This window comes from Anthonomus grandis, chromosome 12, assembly GCF_022605725.1.
Source record: "Anthonomus grandis grandis chromosome 12, icAntGran1.3, whole genome shotgun sequence".
Taxonomy (NCBI): domain Eukaryota; kingdom Metazoa; phylum Arthropoda; class Insecta; order Coleoptera; family Curculionidae; genus Anthonomus; species Anthonomus grandis.
The window spans coordinates 5,514,830-5,530,962 of NC_065557.1; the positions used below are offsets into that span (position 1 = coordinate 5,514,830).

The following is a 16,133-nucleotide window of genomic DNA, read 5'->3' on the forward strand; positions in this document are numbered from 1 at the left end:
ATTAAAATCTATGACAGTTATTATATTTTTTATACCGGCATATTTTGTTTAATGAAAAAGTAGCACAGTAATGCGAAAACTTTTTACCAAAAGAGATAACCTACAAAAGCGTCCAAATTTAGCCCCCGTACCGATTCTCTAGTCTACCGGTTTGTTCAAAATATAAATTTTATTATATTTTAATTATACTGCCTTCTCTACGTAACCGGCCCTTTAACATAAGAGAACTACGATTTCGGATACATTAAACATAATTCCAAATGTTCGCTAAAAACCAATAGTTTTTTTTTCAGAAAATAAGTAATTTACCCAAAAAACGCTACTTCTTTTTCACAATTTTCGGTTGCCAATACACAAATAATATGAAAATAAATATGAGTATATACAGTATGCATTTTCCCAGTTATTAAGCTTTAATTTAAAAACCAGGTCCTTAAAAAAAAAATCTTCTAGTTTGTACGCCAAAGCAGCGAAAGATTTTTAGAGTTTTTTTAGAATATTTGTTTGTATCAGATAGCATCGATCTTTTTATCTAAAAATTTATGGAGCACCACCTCATTTCTCCCGACTATTAAAGGCACACCTTGATACTGATTATGTGCCACGGATTGGACGTAGTGGTACAATCGCTTGGCCAGGTTGTTCTCCCGATTTAACTCCTTTGGATTTTTTTTTTGTCGAAATATGAAACAGAAAGTTGACCAGGAAGTCCCAGAAACCAGGGAAGACCTCCCTCAAAGGATTATTAAGAACGATCGAGAAATAATTATGAGAGCTACTCAGCAGGATGGATTGAGGGCAATAGTTTATTATCGGAACAATGGTGGACACTTTGAGCAAATTTTGTAAATTTAATTTTTTAATAAATGTCTTTCTTGAATTAAATGTTGTCTTCCTATTTCACATAATGTCTATGGTAAAAAAACCTCTCACCCTTACGATCTAATGAAATCTTACCTGCATAGGTATAGAGATTTTATTTTTTTCAATTTTTACCTGCTTTTGCCAGGTCATTTACGTAAACTCGTAGTGTAAGTGAATGTAAGAATTTGATGTTTATTTGTTAGCATAGCTTATTGCGTACAAATGAGAAGAAAAAAAAATAGTTAAGAGCCTAAGCAAAAAGCCGAGCTAAAGCAAAATAACTGAAAAAATATACACAATTTTACCACATTTTTCATCAAAATAAATAAAGTTTAATTTTGAATCACTTTAAAAATAAGACCACTTTGTGGAGGATAGAATGAAATGGATAGAAAAATGGGCTTCAGTGACATCGTAAAAATTCGAGAAATAAAATTTTAATATGGCTTCCGTTCTGAGGGGTGAAGAGTGCGACCCCCATATGGACGTAAAACACGTGTGATAGTTAAAGTATTGGAGGTCGACCTTCTAACACACTGTATATCTTTTAAATAAATATTATTCCCAGTCGTACGCCCCTGTGCCACCCGCACACGCTTGTCGTGGAACGGGAGTTGCGCGCGTCTCTTTACACTACACCCGACTCATTGATCAACCGAGAGCGGGCATCGTTCCCGAATCCCGATGATCCCGTACGATACAGTCGGCGCGTACGCACAACGTCGCGTCTATCCAGGGAGCCCGTCCGTCGCCCGTTTCGGGATTATCATGATATAGTTCGGGCTCTAGACTGGGGAAAAACTTGAAATTCGGGATAACTAACGAGGGTTTATAGTGTACAGCTCGGTCGAAGAGGACTTGGTGGTCTCGGTTCTGGATCGATCATGGATTTGCCACGGGTTCGGTTGACGTGAAAACGATCGGGAATCAGAAACAGGTAGGCTGTAGGAAGGTCATCCATTTTTTTTTTAATTTGAGTAATGCTAATGAGTTTATTTATTTTGGATTAAGCATGTTATCTGGAACGCTATTAAAAAAATTTGATTGTCATTCGGAAATTAGGTCAAGAGCGTTAAATTTATTATCAAGCAATAACTCGTTTAGTTCACTGTAAATGTTAACTGGAAAGTTACACCAGACCCATATTGTGATGAGAGTAAAATGGGATATCTTCCCCTTGATCTCTCAAAGATTTTCATTATAAGAATAAGTCGTTTCTCTTTTGAAATAAAAGCAATGCAAAATCGGGCCAAATCATGTATTGGAGCCCAAATAAATGGGTCACGTAACAATGATGCAGGAGTTTTTCGGATAACCAATACATTTCCAGGGATTTTAAATAATTTTTATTATAGAATCCAACTTTTCCAGTCAAAAATCAGTGGCTGTTTCAGAGTGTTTTGTTTGGTGGTTGCGAAGCTGAAATATTAATGAATTTTATAGGGGACGAAATAACTTAATACTCACTCATTTTTTATGAGTCGTGACAATGTTTCAGATTGCCCTATTTTTATTTATATTGGATACAGCATTTGGACGTTTTCCAGTAATCTGGAACACTATTTGAATATTTGATTGGTGTCCAGAATTTAGTTCAAAATCAATATAAATTTATTATTTAAACTCGAAGAAATAGGGCATTTTTTCTTCAAAGAGACTAACTTAAATAGTAGTAAGTTAAACTCCAAGTGTCACTAGAAATAATATATATTACGTAATAAATTACACTGGTGGATTTCTTATTCTATTTAATTTAATTCAGTTTTACTTCATTTAATACGCATACATTTATGCATTCTCTCGGGAAAACATATATAAAAGATATTTGACTGTCCATTCCCTTATCTTGAGTAAAATTTCAGTTTTGCTGTTTTGCTTAAGAAGAGTAAGAAATGATAATGTTATCTTCAATTAAAGAACGATAATACCACTTATTTAGCTTCATTATTATATATGTATACAGGGTGTTCGAAAAATAGACGGAGATATTTCAATGGGTGTCCGGAAATGCACAGTTTTCAAGATACAGGGTGATATTTTTTTTAAATATTATTTTTTTATTAATATTAAAAAAAAATTTTTTTCGTATCTCACTTCGTTTTCGACAAAAAAAATAAATACCGTTTTATTGCATGCCACTGGACTTAATTGGTTTATTAATTTTTGGTGCATGGAGGTTTAACATTGACAAGGGTCAGTTCTCCTAGAAAAATAATTAATATTAATAAACAATTAAAATTTTAAAAAAATGTATCACCCTGTATCTTGAAAACTGTGCATTTCCGGACGCATGTTTATATGAACTTTTTCTCATATTTTTCAAGTATCATCAGATCTTCTTATGTATTCACTAATAAAAAGCTTTGCTTTCTTAGGTTTCCCTTTTTTTTTCTTTTTTTGACATTGTATACATGCAATTGTATATTTTTTAATTTTTAATTTTTAATTGTGTTTTATTTATTTATTCATACTTTTGACCACATACAATTATTGATTTGTATAAGTTTGTATATTTGTTTTACTAGCTTTATTTTATTTTTGTTTGTTTTTATGTTTACTTTCGTTATCAGCTTTGTCTACAAATTGTAAAATTTTTTGACAATAAAGCGATTGATTGATTGAAAGAAAAACAGAATATTAAAAATATATTAAAAATATGCTAAAATAAAATAGTTCTTACCTAATTTCCTAATTTTTTGGAGGGCATTCTTCACTAAAGATAACTAGTCTCCGTCCTATTTTATTGACTTTTAATGTTTACCCTGGACTTAAACACGTAGTGTTGTTTTTCTGTTTTTATTTTTATTAGATCTGAATATGAAAAACGTGTAATCCTCTGACCTTAAAATCAATATACTTGAGACCTGGAGTATAATTTACTATTAAAAGATTATTTATCAAACTGGAAACTTACGGACTTAAAAATGATGCCTGGAAAAATCTGCTTCTAACCATAATAGTGCCCTTCAAACGTATCTACTGAAATTATTCCAAATGATCAGAAAACAAACAAAAATAGTTCAAAAGCCTGGAAAATAAAAATTATCTGATATACCTGGAACGGATAGAAAATAACACCAATTACCTGTAAAAAAAGGCCCTGGATGATATAAAAAACCGCCATTAAAAACTGTTTATTTTTGTTATTTGTATATTTTGTTATTAGTAGCTCCTTGTGCGTCAATAAAATTGTATACAGTGCTTTCATTTCAAAACGATCCACCCTTAATAACTTTCTTAAAAAAAAAAAACACGTCAAATTAGATATACAGGGGGACGTAATTATGCATTTACTGAAGTTCTGTTAATCACTTCCTCATCTCCAGCTAACGTCACTTTAATATGTCAAATGGGAACCCCCATCGTGTGATACATCATAGTAAGGAGCGTAAAATTCTCTATTCAACGGTACAAAAAAAAATTAAATCGGTAAATGTGTAAGCAAATAGTTAGCGAAAATGTCTAGAAATAATGAATATTTTATTTACGCCAAACTTTGGTATGTCAAATGGCTACCCCTTCATGTGATACAATATTTTAAAGGGCATTTATTATGCTATCAATGGTTGTAAAAAAAATAAAATTGATTGATTAAGAAGCAATTAAAGTGTCAATCGGTAGGGTAGAAAAACAAATTTAATTAGTTTAACAAATTTATTTTATTAAATGTTCAAAATGCGCGCCGTTATTAGCAAGATAATAAAAAAGCCTATTTTCAAACTCCTTACGAACATTGGCAAGGGTCTGCCCGCTAATTTCTCTGCATTCTTGAAATATTCTATTTTTTAAATTCTCAATACTCTCAGGTGGGGTTTTGTAAACTTTGCTTTTTAAGTAGCCCCAAAGAAAAAAGTCGAGTGGGGTTAGGTCCGGAGACCGCCCAGGCCATTGGATTGCACCACGTCTGCCAATCCACTTTTCTCGAAAATTTTCATCAAGCCACTCTCGAACTACCAAAGTGTAGTGCGCGGGAGCTCCATCCTACTGAAAATGTATATTATTTTCATTCAATAATATAGCACCATGTTGATCTACTTGATTTTCCATAGATTGGAGGATGGAAGGGTATATTGCATTTTCTAAAAGGTTTAAATAGATTTCGCCAGTCAAATTTTCTTCCAAAAAAAACGGCCCAATTATTTCATTCCCATAAATTCCTGCCCAAACATTAATTTTTTGGGGATATTGGGTATGGCCTTCCCGAAAAACATGCGGATTTTCATTATCCCAGTATCAACAGTCTGTTCACTAAGCCATTTAAAAAAAAGGTCGATTCGTCACTGAAGCAAATGTTCTTCAATAAATGGGGATCGACGCCAATTCGCTGGCACATCACTTGACAAAATTTAATTCTCCTATCAAAATCATCTTCTCCGAGGTCATGAAGAATATGAATTTTATAAGGAGAGAACTTATTTTTTTTTAAACTTTATGTACGGAACCAGTGGAAATATTTGTTAGTTTTGCGGCCTTTGTTATAGACAAAGTTGGATCCATAGCAAATTGTCCTAGTACTTCACCTTGGCATGCTTCATCGACAACTCTATTTTCATATTTTTTCTTATTGCAAATCGATCCCGTCTGTTCAAATTTTCGTATTAATTCTAATACGTATTTATGGCTCACGTTTCTATCTTGATACATTAAACATTTTTAAGGTTGATTCGTTTTAAAATGAAAGCACTGTATAGGTTCAAAAGATATATCTTCTAATATATTTTTCAATTTTTCGTATAACATACATTCTTTTTGAATTCCGCTTAGTCGATTTGGTTTGTTAATCTCCATGGATAATAGAATAAGATAATGGTCTAAAATCTTGAAAGAATGCATTATATACGGAAAAATTATATTGTTTTCGAAATACTGACTTTTTATGAATATACGATCCAGACAAGATTGTGAATTTATTTCAACCCTTGTAAATTTATTAATGGTAGATTTAAACCCCTGTTCGCAAATTACATTTAGATATTCGTTACGTTCTGCAAAATGTTTTTGTATATTAATGTTAAAAGCTCCCGTTTGTAACTTGGCATTATATTTTAGGTAATTTGAAAGTTGATTTAGAATGTTATCCACAAAATGACATTTATAAACTGCTGTTACTCCTATACATTTGTTAATAATTTTAAATCATAAAGTTAGCCAATATTTATGATTTCTGAGGTAAATTCTGATGTAAACTAAAACCCCATAACTTTTATTTACTTCACGAACTATAAACTTGTCTATAACCTTTTAAATTAAATTCTATGCAAATCTTAAAGTCTGAGAGTTTCAAAGGCAAATAGAAAAATGCCTGTAATTAATTTATTATTTATAATATTTACTAAGGAACATATTAATGAATAGTTGTAAGTTTCCACATAATGGAATTTACAAGAATTTTTATATTTTATTTAATGTTTTAACAAGCATGTATAACTGTTAATTTTGATTGTATACATTTGTGATTTTTTTTTCTATAAACTCTTTATTGTTCATATTTTAGTTTTAGAGTTTATTACTTTTAAATTTTTACTTAAATAAAACACACACTTTGTGTAAGGACATAAAGTTAATTATTTTATTTAAGGAAACTTCAGCTAGGTTATGATCAGTAAACAACTCTCTCTCAAACTCTTGACAAGACAGACGACAAGCTGATACATCCACTACTGTTGATAATTTTTACTTGTTGCCTCTTTCATAACTAATTTATTGATAGTTATTTATTTTAAAATATTTAGTAATGAACATTACTGGTGAATTAAGTATGCGGTTATTTTGGTGATTTAACTAAATTTTTATTGACCTTTATACATTAACTATAATATTTTGTAATAACCTGAATAAATTCTACTTTACAACTATCATATTTTTTATATATAAATTTTCTCTATATTTAATAATAATTATTAATATTATATTACTAAAAATATTACTAATCTATATTTTACGGTGTGCAACTGTTAATGTTTTATTTTTAACTTTTGAACTTTTTGCTGTAATCTTCTCTTATAATGAAGTAATACATTTTAAGAATATTTCTTGTTTAATTGCTGGAACCCAGACCTTTGTATCTAATAGGAAATGTGTGGGTCTTTCAGAAATTATAATACGCAAATAGGAAAAGTGACAAATCGAGTACTATATTTAATATGGGGATAAAAAAAGACCCAAATTAACACTTTTTCAATTTCCCTAATATAATTTCCAAAACCCACATTTCCCACTAATTTTAAGCGCACGGTATAGTAGAGCGGAATTCAAATTTTAAATTACCCGCTTTTATGACGTCACAAGTCCATTTCCACTTTCGGTTAGTACTACTCCTCGACATCCAGAGGGCGCAACCGTCAATCGACGTTCAGTGTTCTAATTCAGTGGCTCTTATGGGAGTTTCCTAACTACTAATAAGTTTTAATCTTTGCCTATATATACATATACCCTTTCTTTTTAATTCCAGAATGTCATGAGATGTCCCGTGACGCGTACGTGGGGGGCTCCCGGTCCCCTAGGGGCGTGAGGCTGCCCACCGTGGACCGGTCGCCCAGCAGGGCGTACCCCGGTGGCAGTCCGCTGGGCCGGAACCAGAAACCGTTACGTCAGACTCGCTCGGGTAACAACTCGCCCGAGCACGTCGGTTACGGCGGTACGAGTTACCACTCGTCCTCGTACTATCGGGACGACGAGTTGGAAGATCCCATGTTGGAGGATAGGGGACGGCCCATGGCCGTAGGGGCCGGACATCATAGATCTAGAAGCGCTACTAGGTAGGACAATGTTCAAAAGTTCTATCACTGATCAAAGACATACATCTAGTTTTTTAACTAGAAACTTGTTTTATGTAGTTGACATCATATTTTCTTTGATCTAAGCGGAATAGTCCGGGCGCTTTTTAAAAAAAAAGGACTTTCGTAGTTATGCAATAAATATAATAGTTGTCTTAAGAAAGTCCTTACCGGACTAATATTCGGCGCGTATTTAAAGCTGTTTAGCTGTACAGGTCTGGATTTAAGATCTTTGATGTCGATTGTGTTAAGTAAATCTTTATTTGCGGTTAAGAAACTCTCAGAACTTCAGTTCGCTAAGAAAAATGTAAAAGAAATTTCAGTGTGTGATTAACATGGCCGTGCCAAATATCTCTTATTATTTAGTCCGAAGCCTAAGTGTGGATTTCTATTTACATCTATTATACAGTGCATTTACGATGAAAGAAACCAATTAATTAAATATTCAGGAATTTTCTTCTTTATTTATTTTTTGGACACACCGATTAGTATTGTCACCTGGCCGATTTTTGAAATAAAAAAAAAATTCTATACAGGGTGCCTCAAGTAGAAACTATGACGCCAACATTAATTTGTATGTGATTTCTTAGTAAGTAAGTCGACCTCTCGAACAGTTCTTGATGCAACAGATGGATTGGACAAAGAGGACCGATTGAGTGGCCACCAAGGTTACCAGATATAAACCCATTAGACTTTTTTCTTATAGGACTATTTGAAGTTCAATGATATCGATTTTTTTAACTAGAAACTTGTTTTATGTAGTTAACATCATATTCTCTTTGATCTAAGCGGAATAGTCTAGGCGCTTTTTAAAAAAAGGACTTTCGTAGTTATGCAATGAATATAATAATTGTCTTAAGAAAATCCTTACCGGACTAATATTCGGCGCGTATTTGAAGCTGTTTAGCTGTACAGGTCTGGATTTAAAATAATTAATGTCGTTTTTTTAAGCAAATGTTTATTTTGCAAATGTTAAGTTTTTGGAAAACTAGTAAAAATGCACGTGTGTGCAATAGAGATGAAAAAATACAAAATTTACGATAAAAAATTATCGTAATCTGTCTAAATCGTATTGTATCTAAAAAATATGGTAAAAACTGTCAAAAATATGGTAAAAACTGTATGTGTAAAAATAAGTAAGTCGACCTCTCGAACAGTTCTTGATGCAACAGATGGATTGGACAAAGAGAACCGATTGAGTGGTCACCAAGGTCATCGGATATAACCCCATTAGATTTTTTTCTTATGACTATTTGAAGTCCAAAGCTTATGTAAATATACCAAATAATGTTGATGATTTAAAGTAAGCAATTCGACATGGAATTAAACTAATCGATACGCAAGTGATTAAAAATATGCAATTGGAAGTGTTTTACGGACTTCAAAAATGCATTCAAGAAAATGAACAACAAATTGAACGTCAGTATAGCAATAAATATTGTATAATTCTTTTAGTTTTAATTGTCGTATGTTTTATTGGCCTAATATGTCAAATTTGACAAACCGCTTATTTTAGGCATATGGTATCCTAAACAAAAAATATTCAGAATTTATAGTAGAATTGTAAAAATGTCCTGTTAGACAGGCTGTTTTATTAAAAAAAAAAATAATGTTGACGCCATAGTTTCTACTTGACCTACCTTGTATAAAAAACCTTCTATTGCAAAAAACGCATATGATAATGCTTGCAATCGACGTGTCCGAAAAATAAAAAAATCACATCAATTTTAAATGAATTTGTTCCTATCGTCGTATACGCACTGTATTTATTAAATTTTCATTAAAGGTTCTAAAAAGCCTAAAGTCTAAAGCTTATTCTGTGCATGTGACTCCTTAGTCATCTTGCAGATTCTACAATTGGAAGTTGGTATTTCTTGTCCTCTTGCTTCTCCGACTGGTAGACAGTCGCTGTGTGTGTGACAAAACGCTTGATGAAGAGGGTTCTGGTTCTTCAGTTCGAGATTCCTCAGTAATGTTTAGAGGATTTTCAGAAACATTAGGCTCTATAACAATGCGAGACGCACCACTTCCAGGTTCGATTTTTGGTGCTTTTTCAACAAATTAACCAAGTTGTGGTCTAAGACACATTCAATGCCTGTATCTTCTAGTTCACCAGGAATGCGCTTTAAAATCAGGATTTAGAGGATGCAAACCAGTTGCAGATTGAATACCAAAAAATTGACTTACCCCTTTCCAGAATCTATTCAGTGGGTTTAACAATCGTGGTTTTGGCATAAATCCTTGGAAACAAGACACTTTTTCCCACTGATCACAGGCAAACACAGCCATACCATAGGGCTGCATTATTTGTACCACATGTCTCTATCATCCTTAATATACGGAGAAGATCCTGAACTCTTCTCTCCTGAACTGATGCTCTGAATTTCTTTATGTTTAAAGCAAATCTGACGCATAAATGAGTCCTTTTTATAAAACCATAATAAGAAATGTTAGGATTTACATTCGCTTAAAAGATCATATGCGCCTTGACTATTGCGGCTTAAAATCAAAGAAAATAGGATATGCTTGGACTATAATAATAAAGGGAGAGCATTCATTTAAATTGACTTGTACTCTGTCCAACCTTAAAGCTCATGAAGCTTTAACAGGAGCCCTTTCTTATGATATAAAGATCCGGCAATAAAGTATATGGACATGATGAAAAATAATCCCGCAAAGGGACAAAAATTGTCGTTACTCAAACTGCCGAGCGCCTTTACGGCCACCGAAGGGCGCTTTTAAAGGTCGAACTTTTTCTGGCTTTATTGCTGAAACTTTGATACTTGGAGCATAAATAAAATGATTTTTCTACTCGGTTTTTGAAAAAACCTTTGATGAAATTAAGGATTAATTAAGATATCCAATATCAATTTATACCTGAACGTCTGGAAATCACTCGTTCCCTTGCTGGAAACTCATTACAAAAACGCACTTCAATGGCTTTTCTATATTTAGAAGTGCAATTTCTGGGAAGAAAAGAGTTTCATCGCGTTCATCGGTCTATGGGAGGCGTAATTTAAATGAGCTTTTATATAGAGCTTTATTGTTTTATAGCTGCTGAATTAAGTTCTTGGTGCAGTTTTTTTTTTGTTAAAAATTAGGGTTTTTGAAATTGAAATTTGTGATATATATATTGAAGATTGAAGTAAAAAAAATGGGTTAAATAGGCGATTTCTGAGCAAAAAGTTTGCTTAAAGGGTCATTAAATAAACCTACAAAGCGATATAAAAAAAAAACCAAACCCACCTAAATAACGCAATCAAAAAGCATATAAACAACCATTTATTTAACCGATCTTATTAATAAACAATTACTGGTATTGCGAGTTATAAACAAGTCGTCGTCTCATCGTTTCATGTTCATGACCGAATCCATTAAGTCTGGTTTTATCGTTTTCGTTCTGCCGTCTAGCAGATCAATTTTTATTAACGGAAACGTCACTTAAAGTCAATTGAAAATTCCATCGCAGTAGTAATTACGAAGCCGGGAGAAGTGATGCCTGAAATCAATTTAACATTTATGAAAAATGCCAAGTAAATTATTAATTTGCAGACCTACGAACCCAATGTCGGTACGGTATCAATCCCTGGACAGGGGCCCCACAGTGGATCACGATCGGGAATTTTTACCAATAAGGGATCGCAGGGATCGATCTTTAGAAAGAGGACTATATTTCGAAGACGATCCTTATCTGTAAGTATTTAATGTAAATCGAATTTAAAGATACTGACGATGTTCTTTTAGTTCAAGATCCGCCCGGCAATCTCCGACCTCCCATCAGCCGTTCATCGGCGAACTCCAGCATCAAAATTCCGATCTCCAAAGAGACCTGGCCAGTTTGAAAAAGGAACTGGACCTGACCAATCAAAAACTCGGATCGTCGATGCACTCGATTAAAACCTTCTGGAGTCCGGAGTTGAAGAAGGAACGGGCGTTACGGAAAGAGGAGTCTGCGAAATACAGTCTGATTAATGACCAGCTAAAGCTGTTGAGTAGTGAAAATCAGGTAAGAAACAAATATACTTAGTTGGAGCGTTATAGTAACTGTTTAAAAAATGTGGATAATTCCAGGGTTATAAACATCCCTTTTACCTCACTTATGTTCTAATTGTTGCTAAGATGTTTAAACCAGTTTTAATCTCCTCCCGAAGATGCTAACATCGTAAGCGAAACACGCGTCGAGAACTGGTTATTGGTAAAACCGTTTTGTGAGTTTATGTCCATCGCTATTTACGGAGGCCAAGATTGTTACTCTCTATTTGTACGTTTTCATTTCTGGTCCTGATTTTTCATGAAACCCCGCTAATATTTTCTTTGACAGCAGCTTGCCTTCAAAACTGATTCAGCGGCGTCATTTTGATGTTCAAATTATATTTTCGTATTTATCCAATATTTCCGATTACAAGAGACATCATTATTGTTTTTTTTTTATTTCGGATTATTGGAGATTCCGAATAACTATATAAGAATTACTTAAGAAAAAGATAATTTCAAGAAACCGATATATTCTTGAACATCCCCGGTAAAACAATTAGGGTGGCCATATTGGATCGTCAAAGTGAGCCATTAGGCGGTGCTTAAATTTGACAGAGCCATCACGTGACCGCTGGTCTTTTGTTGTTCTTTTAGTCACGTGATATGCATTAATTGATTAGAGGGCGTGGCTTTGTTTTATTTATTACAGGGGTTAATCGAAAGGCACTTTTTACTAAAGAAGTTGATAATTTTTCTCCACTCTAGATATATCACTAAGCGACCATTTTGGATCAAGTTTTAGGAGAATTTTTTATATAAAAAAATGGTAACCTTAGAGTATTATATCGAGTTTCAAGCACGATAATTAAGAAACTATTCCAGACATTCTCTTGCAGTTTTCAGTGGAAGTTGACAAATATTTTATAGAATATTTTCATGTATAAACGATTTTTGTAGCTTGAGAACTTTTTGAGTTAGACTTGAATGTGTAAGGCATAGTCCAAAGCGAAAAAAATGGTAACCTTAGATTATTATATCGACTTTCAAGCACGATAATTAAGAAACTATTTCAGGCACTCTTTTGCAGTTTTCAGTAAAGGTTGACAAATCTTTTATAGAATATTTTCATGTATGAACGATTTTTGTAGCTTAAGAACTTTTTGAGTTAGACTTGAATATGTAAGGCATAGTCCAAAGCAAAAAAATGGTAACCTTAGATTATTACATCGACTTTCAAGCACGATAATTAAGAAACTATTCCAGGCACTTTCTTGCAGTTTTCAGTGGAAGTTGACAAATATTTTATAGAATATTTTCATGTATAAACGATTTTTGTAGCTTGAGAACTTTTTGAGTTAGACTTGAATGTGTAAGGCATAGTCCAAAGCGAAAAAAATGGTAACCTTAGATTATTATATCGACTTTCAAGCACGATAATTAAGAAACTATTTCAGGCACTCTTTTGCAGTTTTCAGTAAAGGTTGACAAATCTTTTATAGAATATTTTCATGTATGAACGATTTTTGTAGCTTAAGAACTTTTTGAGTTAGACTTGAATATGTAAGGCATAGTCCAAAGCAAAAAAAATGGTAACCTCAGATTATTACATCGACTTTCAAGCACGATAATTAAGAAACTATTCCAGACATTTTCTTGCAGTTTTCAGTGAAGGTTGACAAATCTTTTATAGAATATTTTCATGTATAAACGATTTTTGTAGCTTGAGAACTTTTTGAGTTAGACTTGAATGTGTAAGGCATAGTCCAAAGCAAAAAAAATGGTAACCTTAGATTATTATATCGACTTTCAAGCACGTTAATTAAGAAACTATTCCAGGCACTCTCTTGCAGTTTCCAGTAGAAGTTGACAAATCTTTTATAGAATATTTTCATGTATAAACGATTTTTGTAGCTTGAGAACCTTTCGAGTTAGACTTGAATGTGTAAGGCATAGTCCAAAGCGAAAAAAATGGTAACCTTAGATTATTATATCGATTTTCAAGCACGATAATTAAGAAACTATTCCAGACACTCTTTTGCAGTTTTCAGTGAAGGTTGACAAATCTTTTATAGAATATTTTCATGTATGAACGATTTTTGTAGCTTGAGAACTTTTCGAGTTAGACTTGAATATGTAAGACATATTTCAAAGCGAAAAAAAATGGTAACCTTAGATTATTACATCGACTTTCAAGCAGGATAGTTTAGAAAATATTTCAGGCACTCTCTTGCAGTTTTCAGTGAAAGATGATGCCTTCTTTATAGAATCATTCCATATATAAAAGTTTTTTGTTACTTAAGAACTTTTTGAGTTAGAGTTAAATTTGTGAGGTATAGTACAAAGACAAAAAGAGTAGAAATGTTTGGTTATTATACCAAGTTTCAAGCAGGATAATTTGCAAACTTTTTCAGGTACTCTGTTGCAGTTCTCATTGATTGTTGATGCATCTTTTATAGAATTATTTATTATAAGAACGATTTTTGTAGCTTGAGAACTTTTTGAGTTACAGACGAACTCGTGAGGCATAGTCCAAAGCCAAAAAACCAGAAATATTAGATTATTAAATTAACTTTCAAGCATGATAAATTGAAGATTATTCCAGACACTCGCTTGCTTTTTTGAGTGGAAGTTGATGCCTTTTTTACAGATTTATTTCATATACGAACGATTTATGTAGCTTGAGAACTTTACGAGTTATTTCAAATTACAGGAGAAGCTTATACTTTTAATCACGTGATTAATTATTTATTATTATATAACGTGATATGTACTAACTAACTTGCTTTGAAAAATGTAAGAATTACTTAAGAGAAAAATGTAATTTAAAAAAACCGAAATATTCTTGAACGTCCCTGGTATAACAATCACGGCGGCCATGTTGGATCGTCAAAGTGAGCCAATAGGCGGAGCTTAAGTTTGACCGCATTATCACGTGACTGCTTGTCTAACGATGCTTTTGCGGTCACGTGACCTGTGTTAGTTGAACAAGGGGCGTGGCTTAGTTTCGTTTAATACGAGGGTTATTTATAAGGTACTACCAGGGTTTCTTTGGTATGGGATTGGATGCCAAATTCAGGTTTTTCATTATAATTTTTACTTTTTGCGGAACTGCAGAATTTTAAGTAAGTGTCAAATTTCGTAGGTCCTATCCATCTCTTTAATAATTTTCAATGATTTTTTTGATACAGAATTACAGGTGGCATCAAACCGTATCTTTTTTCAGTAATTTTTAACTCTAAATCGAATCTGGAAAAGCTGTCGGATCACACGAAATAAATGCAAACTGTTCATTTTTCGACGGCAGGACTTGCCATTAAAGTTCCCCCTAGGAGATCGCTTTCTGGCTCCCTGGATCGATACCAAGACACACACCGGTTCGTCGACCGTTCGTTCGTTCGTACATATAAGCGTCATTCTTTGCCTCATTTTACAACAAATTAGTAGAAAATGGCTTTTTAATGAAATACGACACTCTATAGAGGAAATTTCATTAGTATAGGGCATTATGTAAATTTTACATGGGATCCGATCGAGCTGCTAAATAATTTCGTTTTATATTAATTAATGTTATGAAGATTTATGAAGTACGTGCATTTCACATTAGTATGCCTATATTTCATAATTTCCACATTTGGTGAAATACAAATCGGAGTAAAAAAAATGGATTTTGCAAGTAATACAAGAAGCATGTCATCAAACCTGGATTTACGAGCGCAGGTCGTAACGCAACTCTGCGATTACCAGATGTTATTCCACTTTTGCCTCTGCTTTTACTGACGTTTCTGGATAACGAGGTCTCGTGCTTAGAGGTTTTTGGGTTAGAAATTCATATTTTAAGTGTAATGGTTGTCCTAATATAGCTATTTGTCCAATAACCTTACAGGATGGCAATATAATGAAAGTTGCATGTAAACGGAGGAAAAGTTTGACTGAATAGAAAATGCTTTTTGGATGATGTCTGAAATGAGGAAAGTAATGAATCCACTTGTATATTCCTGGACACCTTACGGGTTTTATACAGTCTGGAAAGACTTTAATTTAAAAGCCTGAGCGTTATTCCATAGTTAGAAATACTTGTTCAAAAACAGTCATTTTGCAAACTCTTATAAGAATATCAGTCCAGTTTCATATATTACGCTTGAGAGCTAACTCTAAATATATGAACTTTTTTCCATTTAACAGGATTCAAGGTTTCCGTTTATTTTTAGCCCGCACAGTTACGATTCAATATAAAATTAGTTAATCAAAGACTATTAATAAATGAGTGGAAATTACAACTTTAGTAAACAAAAATCCCTCGTTATAACGTTACATTTACAATATGAATGTTCCAGGATCGATTCTGAGCGCTCCGAATGCGGAAACACATTAAAACAATAAAGCGATATCAATCTGGAAAACACGAAATCGGGCTAAATAAATAACGCCGCTCGGTTCAGGAGCTTACTTCGTTGGTATAAATTTATTGCGTAACCAACGGATATACAGTACGAATATAAGGAAAAATTACATACATTC

The 16,133-nt window shown here is 33.1% G+C and overlaps 1 protein-coding gene across 1 annotated transcript in view; it reads left to right on the top strand.

Annotated features, from left to right (window-relative positions):
* Positions 1-1,526: 1,526 nt before the first annotated feature.
* LOC126742860 (trichohyalin) overlaps positions 1,527-16,133 on the top strand; it is a 60,521-nt gene continuing 45,914 nt past the window's right edge. Inside the window, exons 1-4 of the mRNA XM_050449678.1 lie at positions 1,527-1,801; positions 7,316-7,622; positions 11,193-11,333; positions 11,385-11,646. Coding sequence (XP_050305635.1) covers positions 7,327-7,622; positions 11,193-11,333; positions 11,385-11,646 — 699 coding nt within the window. The 5' untranslated portion in view covers positions 1,527-1,801; positions 7,316-7,326. The remainder of the gene's footprint in view (positions 1,802-7,315; positions 7,623-11,192; positions 11,334-11,384; positions 11,647-16,133) is intronic.